Here is a 17,231-nt window from a genome sequence, read left to right on the forward strand (position 1 = left end):
GAGTGGCAGAATCATTTGTATCCAAACCCTTGGCATCACACAATATACCAGTGTAAAAAACCTGCATACATACCTGAATCTAAAATAAAAGTTTAAATTATAAAAAGATGAAAAAAAAGAATGCTCATGCACAGATATGCATGTAAAAATGCCAGGGAGGGTTAATTCATAGCAATAGTTACTATTTAACCTACTTTACTTGAGGTTGGCAAAGCAATCATTTTTTAAATATTAATTTCTGTTCACTACAGATTGTTCTCAACAAAGTAGCCAGGGCTCCTGAACAGAGTGCAAAGTTCTGATTGTGTAATTGTATACTATTTAAGATGAAAGAGAATTGATAAACATGCTCCTGCTGTGGCTATAGTACTAGACTGAAGTAGGTCTAAAATTGCTCTAGGACTTTCTCCGGTACAGAAAGTAAACCTATCAATGGGGGAAAAAAATCATAACTAACATTATGTAGAATTGTTTTAATTGTCATGTATATGAACTGAGAAAAAAATCATGCTATGGATGTTATGAAACCAATCTCCCCAATGGAATAAAATAAAGTACTTGAACAGCTGCCATATTAGCATCTGTTTGCCCATATCATCATCCAGTTAACAGAAAGACGTAATTCCCACTCCTCACTCAATATATAGATGGAAGTGGTTTTTATGGTAAATAAAATTAGATTTAAATAAGATAAAAGTAATGATTCAGGACTTGGTTAATGTTAAGTTTAAATGTACATATCATATTGAGAATTTTCTTTGAATGTATAACAGAAAAAAGTGCTACTGAATGAACATTATTGCAATGTAGTAAAGCAGAATGTAAATTCCTTGAGGCCAGCATTCAAGTCTGTTTTCCTCACAGCGGTGCCTGGCACACAGTAAATGCTCATTAAATATTTGTGAGGTACATGGACAGGGGAATGTGGTAGACAGCTGATGAAGCTTTTCTTCCACTGTTCCCCTAGGAACATATGGATCCTAGGAACTAGGATCCATAGTCAATCGATTATGAACCCTGAGGTCCAAGTTCTGCCCTCCCCCTTCACTCTCCCCACAAGTGGGCGGGACAATCCTCCCAGGACTTCAGCACAGGTGGACAGGGGTGGGCAGGGAGAGGTAGGGGCACTCAGAGATCCAGCAGGTGCTACACCATGAGTGTCTCTGTGCTGAGCCCCAGCAGACTCCTGGGTAGTGTCTCCGGGATCCTCCAAGTGGCCTCCCTGCTCATTCTGCTTCTGCTGCTGATCAAGGCCGCTCAGCTCTACCTGCACAGGCAGTGGCTGCTCAAAGCCCTCCAGCAGTTCCCGTGCCCTCCCTCCCACTGGTTCTTCGGGCACTTCCAGAAGGTAGGGAGGAACTCAATGGGGGAGTGGGAGGGCAAAGAGGGATGGGGCTCTGAGATCCTGGTCACAAAATCCATAGAGAAAAGCCTTGTTTTGTAACAAACATGAGGCCTCAAAGGAACACCCAGCCTACCTCTCTAGTGTCAGCTTGTCCCAGTCATGACGAGCTCACTCCTCCCATGAAGCCCATCCTGCTGGTCCTCAGCTCTATACCCATGCCCTCCTTCTGCAGATATCAAGTGTGTCTTGGCAGTCCTGCACGTGGAGGGCAATGCCTGATTGTCTCCAGGCTGATTACCCCATGAGTCTTGGCTTTTCTCAAAGAACAAGGCTTCTAGATGCTCCCTGCCCAGTCACTCAATGCCATCCCCTCTGCCTGGCCCTGCGTTTGCCTGGGAGCACAGACACCCATCTGAGGAATCCGTGCCGTGAGGAGTTCATGGTCTGTGAAGAATACAGGCAGGAATTTGAGAAGGTGCCAGACTGTAGGAAAAGAGCTCACTCTGCTGGGGTGGATATCCGAGGCAGAGATCTGCTGGTGTAGGGAACCAACTGGCTAAGTAAGTTTCCCCAAGACTCACGGAATTTCCACAACACGTGATTTAGGACCTGAATTGTGGGTACACATGAAGGGGGCAGCCTGCACAATGTTCTCCAGGTGAGGAGACTGGTGTCTGAGTTGCACATTGAACAGTGTCTGTTGACCTCCTGGCTCTCCTCCCACACACCCGGACTGTGAGCTCCCTGGATGTGAGCATGTCATCCCCTCCCTGTGCCCCAGCAATCAGCAAAATCCTGGCACACCTTGATGGTCAGCTCAGGTGTGTAGAGCAAGCTTGTCCAACCCATGCCCCATGGGGCTGCGTGTAGCTCAGGATGGCTTTGAAGGTGGCCCAACACAAATTCATAAACTTTCTTAAAACATTATGAGATTATTTTGCAATTTGTTTGAGCTCATCAGCTATCATTAGTGTTAGTGTATTTTATGTTTGGCCAAAGACAATTCTTTTTCTTCCAATGTGGCCTAGGAAAGCCAAAAGATTAGACATGCCAAGTGTAGAGGAACAGAGGAAAAAGAGAAAGGAGCAGCAAGAGGGCTGAGGAGGGACACAGCCCATCCCCTGTGCACTACTATCCCTGCATGGGGAGGGGGGCAGGTAGGAACAGAGCAAGGTAAGGGGCTGCATGGAGAGGGACTCACCAAGGTGCTATGAATTGAACATACTTAAGTGGAGATAGAGGTTGCAGGGAGCTGAGACCTGTTGTTTCTCAGTAAAGGAGGCAACATAGTTCTCAGCAGAGCAGAACCAATGTGGGGACCTGACAGTGTTCAAGCCCTATATGGACTGGTCCCAATACCACTCTGCCTTCTTTCCCATTCTCCTCCTTCACCATATGTTACTCACTACCTCACTACCTGCCTATGCATTTCAACCTCTAGGCCTCTGATCACACTGTGCTTGCTACCTGGAATTATCTTCTCACTCATATCTATCTGTCAAGGCCCAGCACCAAGCTACCTCCTTCAAGAAGGCCTCCTGGGCCTCCCAGTAGTGAAGGGCCAACTCTTTTTTCTATGGGCTATCCTTCTCAAGAGGCCAGAGCAGTTTCTGCAGTGTCATAAGTGTGGGCTTCTTCTGGGAGAGACCATCTCAGATTTATCTTTGTAACCCAATAGTCCCTCAGTAGATGATGACTCAATGAGTGAGGAAGAGTTTTCTAATGTTCAGTTCTGAGTTAGGTCCCTCTTCAAAGCTTCCCCAGATGCTTATCCTTCCTTCCATCTCATGTCCATTATCCCCTACTGCACAGCCTCTAATCTTCCTTACCCCCCAACTAGACTGAAAATTCCACACAGATAAGGACCACAGCTGTGTCCTAATGCAGTGCCTGAACCACACTGGGCACATAGTGTGTGCGCAGTAAGCGTGTGCCGAATGAAGGAGCCTGTCCCACAGTAGGGCAAACTGCCTCAGAGCTGGAGAATATGATTGTCAGAAGGAGGTGGGCAGACATTAGATACTTATGTAGTAGACAGTTGCTTTGAGTTACTAGAAGCAGTTGAAATAAAGAAGAGTTGGCTACATGGAACATCACTAGGACCCAATGTCTATGAGGGTTCCAGATGAGATTAAAGCAAAGCTGAGTCTTGGAAGCTGAGGAGAGCTGGCTGCTCTGTGGCAGAGGGGAAGGGCATTTACGGTAGAGAAAAGAGCAAGTGCCAGGGCCCAGAAGAGTGAGCAGGTGTGTGAATCAGCAGCAGTGGTGGCATTGGCATTGGAGCTGAAACAAACAGGTGATGATGGAATTGCCAGCAGGGCTGGAGGCAAGAAAAGAGAAGTTGAAGCCAGAAAGCCAAGGGCTTTGTGATCCACATCGAAGAGTTTAGAAAGATGACTGCAGGCAGCAGGGAGCTCATAATTCATTGATAAATGAAAATACAAATAAGAAACTCAAATCTCAAAATTATAGTCCAACACCAGCACCATATGCATATACCCAGACTCTATCCCATAAATCTGCACATTTTCAACATGTAGAATACTATTATGCACACAATTTTATAGTTAGTCTTTTTTTGCTTAGCCATACACATCCCAAATGCTATTTTATCTTAACAAATATTTACCATATATGCTGGGATAATATTGAAAATATAACAAGTATGATTATATAAAATTATTGTGTAATTTTAAATGTTTGCATTAATTCATTTTATTCTCTAAATATACTAAATCATTTTACAAATCTACTTATCAAGTAATATGAGTTATGCACATAGCCCATGGAAATTGTTGTATTTAGGACTTCCAGAGATTTTACACAACATGAAGACAAAGGCTGACTTAAATTTCTGCTGGCAGTATTGAGTGAGGGCTCATAGCACTTGGCCTAATGTCAAGTCCTGGGGAGAGAACAAGAATCTGGATTACAGCTCAAGTCATCAGAAATTGATCTAAATCCCTAACCTCTGCTACATGGCTCCTGTGGTTGTCCTGCCCTTCACTCCTGCTGCAAAGACTAGAAGTAAATGAAAGTGTTCATCTGTCTACCCTCGTTGACAGTTCCAACAGGACCAGGAGCTACAAAGGATTCGGAAATGGGTGGAGATGTTCCCAAGTGCCTGTCCTCTTTGGCTATGGGGAGGCAAAGCTCGTGTCCAGCTCCATGACCCTGACTATATGAAGGTGATTCTGGGGAGATCAGGTGAGATAGAACTCCCATCCCAACTGCAATGTCTCTTCCCTCTTGACACATGCCCCTGGGTCTGTAAAATTCCAGAAGAGAATGGCTGTTCAAACATCAATATCTGAAACCTCTCCCATGCATCCACCAAGCCCACCATGCCCAGGCTGTAGTCAAGAATATTTACTGAATACCGAATGTTTAAAACAGTATGTGGGGCTGAATTTTCTATTCTTTTTTCTATTTCTCTATTAAGAAAATTGAGGTTCTCTGAAATGTAAATTGCCCCAGATCTGTAAAACAAATTTCATACCCACATTGACTTGGGTTTCGAAGCTCTAATTGTTGCCTATCCTGGTATGCAGGTGACTAGGAAAACATCAATGTAGAAAATCCCATGGCTCTGTATTATTCATTGTCATTGAAGACCTAGCCTATGTGTCTCACCAGTTCACCTTCCTAGCCCTCTGGGTGTTTTCCTGATGGAACACTGAGTCTGTCTTCCTGAGCTCACACTGACATTCAGGATAGAAATAGAAGTGGGAGATGACATGGGTCAAACTGCCAACTGACAGACACCAAGAACTGATGGCTGCCTCTGAGACTGCCTTGCTTAGTAGCTCCTAGTTTCCTATAAAGCCCTTTCTTACCTTTCAGACCCGAAATCCCATGGTTCCTACAGATTCCTGGCTCCATGGATTGGTATGTGTGCAAACTAGGGCTGCAGCCCACTCCCTAGTTAGGTTTGAGTTATTTCTTTGGCTCACAGAAAACAACAGATTAGGGGCCATCCCCAAATCAAGCCTCATTTCCTTCTTCTTTTTTTTTTTTTTTTTTTTTTTGAGACGGAGTCTCGCTTTGTCACCCAGGCTAGAGTGCAGTGGCCGGATCTCAGCTCACTGCAAGCTCCGCCTCCCAGGTTCACGCCATTCTCCTGCCTCAGCCTCCCACGTAGCTGGGACTACAGGCGCTCGCCACCTCGCCCGGCTAGTTTTTTGTATGTTTTAGTAGAGACGGCGTTTCACCATGTTAGCCAGGATGGTCTCGATCTCCTGACCTCGTGATCCGCCCGTCTCGGCCTCCCAAAGTGCTGGGATTACAGGCTTGAGCCACCGCGCCCGGCCCTCATTTCCTTCTTCTAACAAGACCCTCACCTCTTCCTAATGCTGGTGCAAACCTTCCTGAGGCTCAGCTTCTTCCATTTCCTGTCTCAGTTCTCTCCAGACATCCTTGGCCTCACATTTATTTCACATCTGCCCACAACCCTTTTCAACCTTTATCTCACAGCTCACATCATAATCACATGGATGTAGCAGCTCAATCAGAAAATTCGCATGCCTGGAACGTACCTCCTTTTCCTACATTTGCCCATGATGTGGCTTCTTCTGGATAGTTCTCTCCCCAAGAAGCCACCTTTCTCCCTCCCAAATTGTCACCAGTCATCCCTAGGTCTGTGCAGCCCCCGACACACACACATACACACATTCATGTCTACCTTAGGGTACGGCTTGCTCCTGTTGAATGGGCAGACATGGTTCCAGCACCGACGGATGCTGACCCCAGCCTTCCACTATGACATCCTGAAGGCCTACGTGGCGCTCATGGCCGACTCTGTACGAGTGATGCTGGTGAGTCCATGTCTCTCTGCTCTCCCCACACCCACGCACAGCACACACTCTCACGAACTCCACTCTCAACCCTGTGTCCCACAGGCGGCTGTAGACATAGACACATGGAACAACACTCTCATGTCATTGCTGTGAGAGTAGAGGGTTCCCCAGAGTTGTATAAAGTAGGAGAACACCCAGACATCAGGTCAGATCCACACTTTGTTCCCCACCATAGGAATAGAGATTCATGGTGAACACAAGGCCCTTCTCCTCCCACTTTGAAACCTTCAGCACAAGGGACCGGAGGAGTGTGCAATCTTGTTGGACAGCAGGACTTCCTATGCTGGCTGGCCTGGGCAATGGCAGCTTCAGTGGCAGCATGGACAGGCCAAGATGTCACCCACCCGGGCTCTAGCCTGGGGCCCCAGGTTTCTGCATAGATTTAAACCACCCTTGGAAGGAAATGAACACCAGGTCTATGTTCTCAGAGCAATATCTGCCATAGCATTTCTCCGATCAGGACTCTGATTTCTCACCCAACTGTGCCCAGCAAATTTTCTTGGATGGAAAAGAATTGAAGTCTCTGTTTTCTCTACAACAGAATGTCCATACTAGCTCCTTAAGCTATCTTTGGCACTGAAACTTTCCTACTAGTCCCTCAGAACTAGCTCAGCTCTCAGAACACTGAAGAGTCCCCCATTATTTATCCCAGAACAACAATAACAACAAAATTTTCACAACCATATGTCCTAACTGAATCTCAAAATTCAATACTTAATCCATGCTATTGCGAGAGGATCTGTTTAATGTTGAATTAAAAGAATTAGGGGTCAATTTACCAACACTGGCTTTACAGTCCCAGTTTCTACAATGCATCTGCTCTGTAAAAGGAACAATCCCAACCAAGATATCTGCAAGCTACAGGAAAAAACAAGATATCTGCAGGTACAGGAAAAAGCCAGGCCTTATTAGCAAAGCACTTCTTGGAGATTAAGAAGGTTCATGCCCCCTCCCACCACAGGACAAATGGGAAAAGCTCCTTGGCCAGGATTCCCCTCTGGAGGTCTTTCAGCACGTCTCCTTGATGACCCTGGACACCATCATGAAGTGTGCCTTCAGCCACCAGGGCAGCATCCAGGTGGACAGGTCAGTGCTAACCCTCCAGTTGCAGGGCCCTTGTTCTTATCAAGCGGAGTGCACAGACCTGAGGGGCAGGTGGGGAGCGTGAAGGCTCACCTCCACACAAAGGAAGAGTCAGTCTCTGACCAAACTCTAATTCCAGTCCAGACCAAACAAAGTCTCAGGAACAGATGCCTAATTCCTAGCACAGGTGGACCCTGGTTGTTCATACCATCTGACAAAGGCCAAAGGATAATAGGGCTGTAAGACAGAAGAAACATTGCCTCAAGGCTGCTTGTCCCCATTATCTGAGGCTGCCTCCTCTCAGACCCCATTCTACTTCCGGGTAATGGGCCCACCCCTACTATGGTCTCTTCCTCATACTCTCCCGCAGGGATTCTCAGTCCTACATCCAGGCCATTAGTGACCTGAACAACCTGGTTTTTTCCCGTGTGAGGAATGTTTTTCACCAGAATGACACCATCTACAGCCTGACCTCTACTGGCCGCTGGACACACCGCGCCTGCCAGCTCGCCCATCAGCACACAGGTTCTGTCTCTTCCTCTTGTCTCCCGGCCTTTCCCAGGCACAGTGGAAGAACCTGCCCTGACTCCTCAGGCAGAAAAGGCCCCTAGGAACCCTGCAGAAGCCAGAACACACTCAGTCTGGGGAATTCCCTTGCTCAGGGGCTGGGAGCCGAGATGTGAGGGGCCAGATTCTGTGTCTTAGTTTATCAATGTCCCCACATGGAAGTAACTGAATGAAACCCTGTCCAAACGGCATTCAAACGGGGCCTCCATGAACTGTGCCACTGGAGGAAGGGGTGCCCTGCCTCACACAGTACTAGAGCTTCCACCCCTGACCCTGCACCCACACTCACATTCATGCTGATATCTACCAGACACCCACATGGGGGCACTTGGGCAGCTAGGCCTCCTGGGGGCTGCTGATGGTCTCAGCTCTGCCTGGTAACCATTGTTCTGGTACAGACCAAGTGATCCAACTGAGGAAGGCTCAACTACAGAAGGAGGGGGAGCTGGAGAAGGTCAAGAGGAAGAAGCACTTGGATTTCCTGGACATCCTCCTCTTGGCCAAAGTGAGTATGTGTAGGAGAGGCCTGAGTCTTTGCCCAGAAGTACAGAGCAAGTACAGCCCTGCACTTTCACCACGGTCTTCCCAGATGGAGAATGGGAGCATCTTGTCAGACAAGGACCTCCGTGCCGAAGTGGATACATTCATGTTCGAGGGCCACGACACCACAGCCAGTGGGATCTCCTGGATTCTGTACGCTCTGGCCACACACCCCAAGCATCAGGAGAAGTGCCGGGAAGAGATCCATGGCCTCCTGGGTGATGGAGCCTCCATCACCTGGTGAGTGAGGGCTCAAAAGATGGGGTTCCATGCCTTCTCTACAGGGGAAGCCCCTGGTCTGCCCAGGCCTTGCTGATGTTCAGGATGGGCTTGTTTCAGGAACCACCTGGACCAGATGCCCTACACCACCATGTGCATTAAGGAGGCACTGAGACTCTACCCACCGGTGCCAGGCATTAGCAGAGAGCTCAGCACTCCCGTCACTTTCCCTGATGGGCGCTCCTTGCCCAAAGGTATGAACTTCCCCCACCCTCTCGCCTAAACTCTCCACAGGGACATGTGGTGGGTCAGAAATCCATGTGTGCTTCAGAGTTCTGCACATCTCTGGGTCTCCCTTTTGTATTAAAAAAATCAAAAACATACTTTGTATTTAGGATTAAGAATTTGAAATGTCTGGCCGAGAGCTTGAACCCACCAAAAGTTCAAGAAATAAATGTTAATCTCCGAATGTGGCCTTGGGTCAGTAACTCTAAAATTCTACTCCTTGAGATGTGCGGGGCTGGAAAGAGAATCAGACAAGGGCAGAGAGGGATGTTTCTTTCCTCATGGGGTCAGTGCAAAAGAGGCTCATCAGGAATCTCATTTCCCGGGTCAGCTGTTGTCCAGTCTCTGAGGAACTCTCAGGTTGATGGCAGAGAGCAGCTGATGACCAGATCTGGGGCCACCAAGGCGCAACCTCCCCGGTTCTGGTCCCAGTCCTGCCATAACCTAGTTGTGTGAACATAGATAAGACAATTGGTCTCTCTGAGACTCAGGTATCTCCCCTGAAAACTGAGAGCAAAAGAATGTCTTCCTTGGAGCGCTGTTGTATTGAGTGAGTTCATGTATATTCTCCAACGGACCTTGGAGTATATTTGATGAATGTGAAATGTCCCTGAACTTACTCTAAACAGTAATGCTCTGATTCTTTCTTGCTTCTCATTCCTGCATAAATGGTTGTCTATTCATCATCTGAACTCACATGCTTTGTCAAGCCTAACCCACCTGCATAATGGCAGAATCATCCCAGTCAAAGTGACAATTTGTGGAAAGTAGGCCTTTTGGGCCTTCTTTTGCCCCTGCTGGCTGAAGTACCAGGCCACCCCGGGAGAATGATCAGTCTTCTCTCTGTTTCCAACCTGCACCACAGGTATCACGGTCATGCTCTCCATTTATGGCCTTCACCACAACCCAAAAGTGTGGCCCAACCCAGAGGTATGTAGTCCCTGAGAGGAGGAAGTGGGGTGATCTCTCAAGACCAATACCTTCTCCTGCTTCCACCTCTGGGAGTCCTGTCCCCTCGTGGGTGGCAAGTAGGGGCTGGATCCTTACCTATCCTGGCTCTGGCGCTCTCTCTGCAGGTGTTTGACCCTTCCCGTTTTGCACCGGGTTCTGCTCAACACAGCCACGCTTTCCTGCCCTTCTCAGGAGGATCAAGGTGAGACGTCCTGTGTGGTAATTGGAAGAGAGAAATAAGGGAAGTCTCTGGTCAACCCTCTGATCTTTGAGAGCCAGATATTCATATGTGGCGTCTTCAGATGTGCCCTTAAATGTTGGTACTTGTGGGAAAGTCAGGCACCTAGTGTGGGTGTCTCTGTACAAAAGGAAGGTGGCATTCCAGAGCACCCCATGGAGACTTTGCTCCCTCTGCTTCCTCAAATAGGCAGCCTGAATTCACTGTCAGTGCATGTTCCACCCTTCAGTATATTCACATATTTTCCTCACTTTAGGGATATGAATTATCAAAATTAGATATTCTCCAGTAAATTCACCTTCAGCTGTTTGCTTTTCTCAGTTATCACGAATAGTAAACAGTAGATTTCTCTCTCCCCACACATCCTCAATGCTGCACACAACTTTCCCTATTTAATTCACCAGTCTGCCATAGAGATGAATCATTGAAATTTTTGCGTCTGTTTCTAATACATATGACCTGCAAGTCCTACCTTTCAAGCCACATAAGGGAGAGGTTAAGGTAGCCCTTTGAAGAAAGTTTTACAACAGTGTGTGTCATATCATACATTTTTCTGTCTTGCCCAATGAAATTGTTACTGCATTATATAGTGTTCACATATTTATGTCTATTTCCCCATTTGGCAAATCTGTACATACCTTGGGATCTTTATGCCATAGTCCTGTAATCCACTTAGCACAATATTGGCCGAAAACACAAAAATGTGAACAGTACACTGTCTTGGAGAGAAAAGCACAATAATTATTATATAACGCACAACATTTGAAGACTCCTGGTATGTGAAATATAAAACACACTTGAAATAGCTGCTGAGCTGGAGAGGAAAACTCCAGAATGGCTGCGGTGGAAATCATCGTGGCATCAGAAATTGTCCTGTGACATACAAACAGGCAAAACAATACAAATTCTTAGTAGAAACAAAGTTTGTTCAAAGAAATAATTATGTGACTTCTTCAAATGGTGAGTTCACTGTCACAGAACAGGCTTTAAGAAAAAGCTTCCTCCTGAAACTCCTTCTCCAGCACTGGTCTGTCTATCCCAGCATGAGAAAGTCTTCCTAAACATTGCCTGCAAATCATGTCGCTGCCATTAGAAAACCGGAGAGCATTCCTAAGCTCCATTTCTAGCTCAGAACTATATTTACTCTCAGTGTATTTCCTTCTATTTTATTCATTTTAAAACTTAAATAACATCATTCAAATATAAAAGTATTTCTTAAGCCTACCTCTGTGGGTCAAGTCCTGTGCAGTGTGATAAGAAAACAGAGATAAAAGGTACAAAAATGTGTTGTACAGAAATATATCCTGTGCTCCAGACACACATCATTCCATCATCCATCCTTTCACTCATTCACTCACTGAGTGGCTTGTCGAGTGTCCCTGTCCCTGGTGCTGAGACTGTGAGTGTTCATGGATAAATCGCGAATGCTACCTGGGGGGCTGGGAGGGAGAGTCACAGCTGGCAGGGAGTGAGAGGCAGCTGGGCTCTGACTTTAGCCTTGAGGATGTGGCAGGCAGAGGTGGAGGGAGGACATTCTCAGCCATCTCCACATGAACAGGCCTAGGACGTGGGCAGGACAGGTAAAATGTGGGTGAGTTAACAGCCCACAGAGGGCTTGTCTGCCAACTGAGGCATTGGGATGCTGTCCCCTCTATGATGCAGAGCGTGGGAGGGTCTGAGCTGGGCTGTGGCTTCAGTGTGCAGGGAGGGGAAGCAGAAATCCAGAAAGTCCAGGTGAGAAGACTGAGGAAAGGCAAAGAAGGACGTTTCTGGGGTAGAATTAGAAGGCTACAGGGGCTGGTGGATGGAGGAGTGAGGTTAGGCAGGAACCCGGACCCTGGAGTGGGAGGCAGGTGGGGCAACAGCTGAGGACCACCCACCCAGTTCCCCTCCAAGAAGCCTCCCGTTGCCCTTCTGACTCCCTTAATCCACCCATCGGGGGCCCCCTATGAGGATTCAGGTCCCCGTGCATCCCACTACATGGGGCTTCCCACACCTGAGAGTGTGGCCCACCCTCACCCTACAGGACCTGAACTGACCTCCACACTGAAGAACAAGAAATGTTTGTGGAGGAGTGAACAAACCACTGATTAACCCTTTATCTATTCATGTGATTAGACTCTGCCTTAGAGCCCTAGCCCTGTCTTGATAGAGGGTTTCAGGCCTGCTGAGAGCAGAGGTAGAAGATGGAAGTTAGGAGCTAGCCCAGGAAGACGGCTCTGTCCAAGGTTTGGGATAGTGTGAAGCCAGGATGGGGTAGAAGTGTCCATAGGCTGTAAGTGTGCAGGGGCTGGACACATGAGGTTGGGCACTGAATGCCCAGCCCAGGGCTGGGGTCAGGGGCCAAAACCTGCTCAGATCAGAATGGAGCCTGAGGCCTCTTCTCAATTCATTGTCTCTGCCTGGCCCAGGAACTGCATCGGGAAACAATTTGCCATGAACGAGCTGAAGGTGGCCACGGCCCTGACCCTGCTCCGCTTCGAGCTGCTGCCTGACCCCACCAGGATCCCCATCCCCATGGCACGACTTGTGTTGAAGTCCAAAAATGGAATCCACCTGCGTCTCAGGAGGCTCCCTAACCCTTGTGAGGACAAGGACCAGCTTTGAGGGCCTCCACCTGCCATCCTGTCTTCCTGACCCCCCGCTCCTGTCTCCTGTCTATCTGCCCACCTTCCCTTCTTCCCACCTGCCTGCTGTCCTGCCTCCTGTCCCTCAGTCTGCCTGCCCTTCTCTCTCTCACCTTTCTCCAGGCTCCCTACCTGCTTGTCTACCTGTCTCCTACCCACCTGTATCTCTTGTTGGGAGAAAAACTTGGTGTTGAGAGAAGCTGAGGCTTCTGCATGTCTGACATAATGTAAGAGTCTTGGAACATGTCGAGGGTCCAGTGTCTAAAACACCTTGTGGCCTTTGGAACACCACACTGTGTGCTAAAGGGTGGAAGGCTACCCTGACGCACCATCATCTAAGCCCAGGGCATAAAACCCCTCATGACTTGGAAAGAATCCAGGGCTCGTGGCTCTGGAATGTGTCTGGACCTGCTGGCTCCTTGCTTCTTGCTCTCCCAGGATCAATTGTATCTTGAGTTAAAAGAACCTGCTCTCCATTATCTCAAGTAGCAGAGCATATGCTAAACCGTCAGTTGTAAATCATGTGCTTAATGCAATGTGCTCTTTCGACCCCCACATTCTCACCACCTGTTTCTTGGTTCAATCACCAATAAATAGTCTGGGCTTCCAGAGCTCCGGGCCTTCACAGCCTCCATACTTAGCGTTGGCAACCTGGACCCACTTTCTCCTTCAAACTGTCTTTTCTCATTCCTTTGACTCTGCCGGACTTTGTCACCCCCACGACCTGGTGTTGGCTCTGATCACTCCAACATCCCTGAATCTCCACTCACCTCCCAAACTCCTGCCTGCCCTCCAGACTGTCTGCCCATACATCTATCTCCTTCTTCCTGCCTGCTTGTCTGTTTCTGTGTTAGTTTCCTATTGCTGCTGTAATAAACTATCACAATCTCAGTGATTTTAAATAACGGCTTTTTATTCTCTTATAGTTCTGGAGGTCAAAGTCAGATATGAGTTTCACTGGATGAAAACAAATTCTGGACAGGGCCAAACCCCCACCCCCAGAAGGCTTCAGGGAGAGCCCCGCCCCTTGGCGTTTCAGCTCCAGAGCTGCCTTTTTTGCATTCCTTGGTACTGTCCCCTCCTTCCTCTATAAAGCCAATGGCATCTTCAAATCTCTCGCTCTCTCTGACTGTCTTCACATCTCTTTCTCTCTTATAAGGACCCTTGTGGTTAGTTACATCAAGCTTATTAAGATAATCAAAGATAATGTCACCACCTCAAGATCCATTACTTACTCAAAAGTCCATTGTGACATATGCAGTCCCACAATCACAGGTTTCATGAATTAGGATGTGGACAACATGGAGACCCATTGTTCATCCTAGCACAGCCCCTACCTGATTGTCATCTGATGTGTCCATCTAAACCTGTCCTGTATGCTACCCACCTACGTACATGATTGTCAGTCAGACAATCCCTCCATCTTCCCTCCTCTTTAGAATAAGGTTTGCAAGCTTGCATGCTTTGTCCAGCTTCACATGGAAGGCGATAGGGTTAGAAGAGGAGAAACTAAGGCAGGGAGATAAATCCCTACTGAGGAAGGAAAATGGAGATGAGGTGTGCCCATTGGTGCCAGAACCCAAGCAGGACCTGACTTGACCCATCCCCCTGCACACAGCTTCCTACCATGTCTCCCCTGGTGCCCACACCCTGTCCAGCTCCTGAGGCTCCCATGGTAGCTAAGTTTAGACAAAGGATATTTATCTAGGAGATCAGAGGGAGAAGCTCATACCCATAGGGAAAAGACCGCAGGCCTCCATTCAAGATTTAGATTCAAGATGAATCACAGCAAGGCTGAGCTAAGGGCCTGTCTTGCTATGTTTTGTGTTACTGTAACCGAATACCCAAAGCTGGGTAATTGATCTAGAAAAGAGGTTTTTTGGCTCATGATCTGGTGGCTGAAAAGTTTAAGTTTAGGCAGCTCAGTCAGATGCAGGCCTCATGCAGCTTCCACTCGTGGCAGAAAGCAAAAAGGGAGTGGCACGTGCTACGATTGCATGGTGACAGAGGAAGCATGAGAGAGAGACTAAGGAAGCAAGACTCTGTTTTGGTCCCAATGTCTTGGAAACTTGTCCATTCCAGATACAGCAAAAACTCAAGCCCGTGAGGTGGAAGGGGGCACTCATCTCTTCATAAAGGATCTGTCCCCATGATCTAAATATCTCCCACTGGGACCCACCTCCCAACACTGCTGTGTTGGGGATGAAGGTTTCAGGAGGAGTTTGGTTAGGAACACCCCACATCCCAGCCATAGTGAGGCTGCACTGAGCTGAGCAGGAAAGCCTCAAAGGCCTGGTCTGGCATGAGGGCCTTGTAAACTCAGCTCTCTCCACTGTCCCAGTAGGTGTAGAAAGACACCCCAGCCTAGCAACGTCACCAGGCACCTGTCAACCTCCCTCACATATGGAACCTGCAGGCTTCTCAGGAAGCTCATGGAGTGGGCAGCTGTCCAGTCAGGGGTGGGAGGAGCCCAGGCAGGCAAATGGGTCCGGCTGGTGGAAGAGGCTGTCAGACCCCAAGCAGCTCCTTCCCAACAGCACGAATTCTTGGTCGTCTTCTGCCTCTCTGGCTGGCCACCGTGACGGGGCAGGGGCATCCTCAACCCTGCCCGCACTTGGTGACTGCCTGGGTGCTGGTACTGCTGACCCTGGGCCCTGTTCCAGCACCCAGGCCCCATGTACTACCCCTGGGCTAGTGTCACTGATTGTCCCAGCCTCTCGCAATGCAGACTGTGCTTCCCTTCCTATGTCTGAACCCAGGTGTTCCTCCCACCTATTGCCCATTCCTAGCCCAGGACCTTGGATGCCATACAGAGAACTTCCTCTGCCTGAGGTCTGAAAGCTCATTCTGTGACCCTGAAAGGGCTTCTCTTCTAGTTTGTGCCTACAACTAGGACCTCCCTCGAAGTCCCCTGAGTTCCCAGGTCATTGGATTAATTCAGCCCTGCTCTGAGAATGGGCAGGAAAGGGGAGGGCTGGACAGCAGGTGATCAGCCAGAAGTGGAGGGAGATGGAAAAACTGGGAGAGAAGAGTGACCTGGGAACATCATGGATAGAATGGCCAGCCAGTCCCCTGGCATCAGGAGATTTACAAGGGCTCATGTTGGCCATGCTCAAAGACCACAGGGTAGTGGGCACTCACTCCCATTACTACCCCTAATACCTGGTTGAAAAGAGGAAGAGGAAGTGAATCATGTAAATGAAAGTCTCATTGCAATTGGAGAGATGGAGACCTCAGAGTGATCAAAGAGATAGGGAAGGTGCACAAGGAAGGCGAATCTGAATATTTCTATGTAAAAGAATGATGTTGAACTTTTACATACACCATATACAAAGTAAAAAAAAAAAAAATGGATAGAAGGGTTGAAAGATAGCCCACAGAATGGCAGAATATATTCACAAATCAAATGAGAACATATAAAGCACTCCAACACACAACAACTGAAGAGGGCCAGTCCCTCCACACCTGTGGGTGTTTCTCATCAGATGGGACAAGAGACTGAGAAAAGAAATAAGACACAGAGACAAAGTATAGAGAAAGAACAGTGGGCCCAGGGGACCGGCACTCAGCATACAAAGGACCCGCACCAGCACTGGTCTCTGAGTTCCCTCAGTATTGTTGATCACTATCTCTACCATCTCGGTGAGGGGGATGTGGCAGGACTATAGGGTAATGGTGGGGAGAGGGTCAGCAGGAAAACATGTGAGCAAAGGACTCTGTGTCATAAATAAGTTTAAGGAAAGGTGCAGTGCCTTGATGTGCACATACAAAAACATCTCAGTGCAATAAAGAGCAGTGTTGTCACCAGCATGTCTCACCTCCAGCCCTAAGGTGGTTTTCTCCTATCTCAGTAAATAGAACATACAATCGGGTTTTACACAGAGACATTCCATTCCCAGGGACAAGCAGGAGATAGATGCCTTCCTCTTATCTCAACTGCAAAGAGGCCTTCCTCTTTCACTAATCCTCCTCAGCACAGACCCTTTATGGGTGTTGGGCTGGGGGACAGTCAGGTCTTTCCCTTCCCACGAGGCCATATCTCAGGCTATCACGGGGGGAGAAATCTTGGACAATACCTGGCTTTCCTGGGCAGAGGTCCCTGCAGCCTTCCACAGTGTATTGTTTCCCTGGGTACTCGAGATTAGAGAATGGCAATGACTTTTACCAAGCATACTGCCTTCAAACACTTTTTTAACAAAGCACATCCTGCACAGCCCTAAATCCATTAAACCTTGAGTCAACACAGCGTATGCCTCTGCAAGCACAGGGTTGGGGCTAGGGTTACAGATTAAGAGCGTCTCAAGGCAGAAGAATTTCTCTTAGTACAGAACAAAATGGAATTTCTTATGTCTACTTCTTTCTACAGAGACACCGTAACAGTGTGATCTCTCTTTCTCTTCCCCACAACAACAAAATACCACAATCCCATTCAAAAATTCAAAGGACTTCAATAGAAACTTCTGCAAAGAAGATATGCAAGTGATCCATAAGCACACCTGGAAAGACGCTCTTCATTAGTC

At 47.9% G+C, this 17,231-nt stretch overlaps 2 protein-coding genes across 4 annotated transcripts in view; one reads left to right on the plus strand and one right to left on the minus strand.

Annotated features, from left to right (window-relative positions):
- ATPAF1 (ATP synthase mitochondrial F1 complex assembly factor 1) overlaps window positions 1–17,231 on the minus strand; it is a 479,750-nt gene that overhangs the window by 365,768 nt on the left and 96,751 nt on the right. The window lies entirely within an intron of this gene.
- On the plus strand, window positions 1,078–13,819 carry LOC126961382 (cytochrome P450 4A11). Of its 3 annotated transcripts, XM_050801693.1 has the most exons (13): window positions 1,078–1,348; window positions 4,411–4,552; window positions 5,189–5,233; window positions 6,032–6,159; window positions 7,163–7,287; window positions 7,655–7,809; window positions 8,250–8,356; window positions 8,441–8,631; window positions 8,731–8,864; window positions 9,761–9,825; window positions 9,972–10,048; window positions 12,496–12,668; window positions 13,638–13,819. In XM_050801693.1, exons 1-13 carry the CDS (start codon window positions 1,154–1,156, stop codon window positions 13,802–13,804), a joined length of 1,704 nt encoding a protein of 567 aa, XP_050657650.1. In that variant the 5' UTR covers window positions 1,078–1,153; the 3' UTR covers window positions 13,805–13,819. The 3 variants fall into 3 exon arrangements, with proteins under 3 accessions (XP_050657650.1, XP_050657658.1, XP_050657665.1); XM_050801701.1 differs by lacking the exon at window positions 5,189–5,233; XM_050801708.1 differs by lacking the exon at window positions 13,638–13,819 and having other exon boundaries at window positions 12,496–12,929.

Source organism: Macaca thibetana, chromosome 1, assembly GCF_024542745.1.
Source record: "Macaca thibetana thibetana isolate TM-01 chromosome 1, ASM2454274v1, whole genome shotgun sequence".
NCBI lineage: Eukaryota > Metazoa > Chordata > Mammalia > Primates > Cercopithecidae > Macaca > Macaca thibetana.